This window comes from Sphaeroforma arctica, assembly GCF_001186125.1.
Source record: "Sphaeroforma arctica JP610 unplaced genomic scaffold supercont1.4114, whole genome shotgun sequence".
Taxonomy (NCBI): Eukaryota; class Ichthyosporea; order Ichthyophonida; genus Sphaeroforma; species Sphaeroforma arctica.
In genome coordinates this window covers 1-999 of record NW_014036444.1, presented here as the reverse complement: position 1 = coordinate 999, position 999 = coordinate 1, and the positions used below count along the sequence as shown (strand labels likewise).

At 45.7% G+C, this 999-nt stretch overlaps 1 protein-coding gene across 1 annotated transcript; it reads right to left on the bottom strand.

Moving 5' to 3' along the window:
- Positions 1-687: 687 nt before the first annotated feature.
- SARC_14077 (hypothetical protein) lies at positions 688-916 on the bottom strand (the record flags this gene model as incomplete). The annotated part of the gene is made up of 1 exon (XM_014291790.1): positions 688-916. A coding segment is annotated over one exon (229 nt), but the record flags the coding sequence as incomplete, so codon positions are not given.
- Between the last annotated feature and the right edge of the window lie 83 nt (positions 917-999).

Genomic DNA, 999 nt, shown 5'->3' with positions numbered 1-999 from the left:
ATACGATTACCCTGTAACAGTGAGTGTGGGCGCGTGGGCTGTGTTCATCTTTTCCGAACGCTAGGTTCAATATGAAGGGTTCTACCAAGGATACCATACCGCAATCGATCCTTAGCAATACCGTGTGTGCACACTTGCATGACAAGTTCAATTCCAAGCGTTCGCACCAGTCACATGCCCCTCCGAAAACTGCATTTGGCTTAACCCTTGTCCTAATTCATAGTGTTCACTGATGCATAGGGAATCGAGTTCCATCAATACGTATGCAAAATTCACGCATAATTAAGTGCCAGTACGCACTCATCTCGAGTGGTGTACATTTTCGCCCGCATGACTCGGTCGGTATACTTCCATGTCGTCATACGGTTGTTGGCCTATCACCAGAATCACCGCTTGAACAATGCTGGCAAGGTAATTGTATGCTGGTATGTATGCTGGTATGATAACTGTATGCTGCTATGATATGAATGCTGGTCAATATGATGCCTGGCGTACTTGAAACACCAACACCAACATCTACATACTGCCAGCAATTCTAACACTATTAGTCCTGAATTACAGATACTCGTTGCATGACTTATACCGTATTTTTGCTGACGAGAGTAGGCAGACCTATTGGAGCGACAAGTAGTCGTATAATTATTATGCCACAAATGTCGGCACCTTACAAACAAGCACCCCCAAGCGTCATTCATGCATATACATCGGGTAGCTCGCCTTCACGCTGTCAAGAATATCGAGGATATCGTCCTTGGTCACCACAGCCCCCTCCTTCATGGTTTTGATTTTCTTATTCAACCCACTCTTCATATTGTCGGCGAAAGCTCGGAACTTCTCGGCCATTATCAGCTGCTGCTGGATTGGTAGCGCTGCGAATGCGGCGTTGGCTTCTTCATGTTCGTTGCCACCGTCCTCCCTACAAACACAGTGTAGGTTGAATAGATATCCATGTATTATTTAATACGCACACACATGCACACACACACACACACACACACA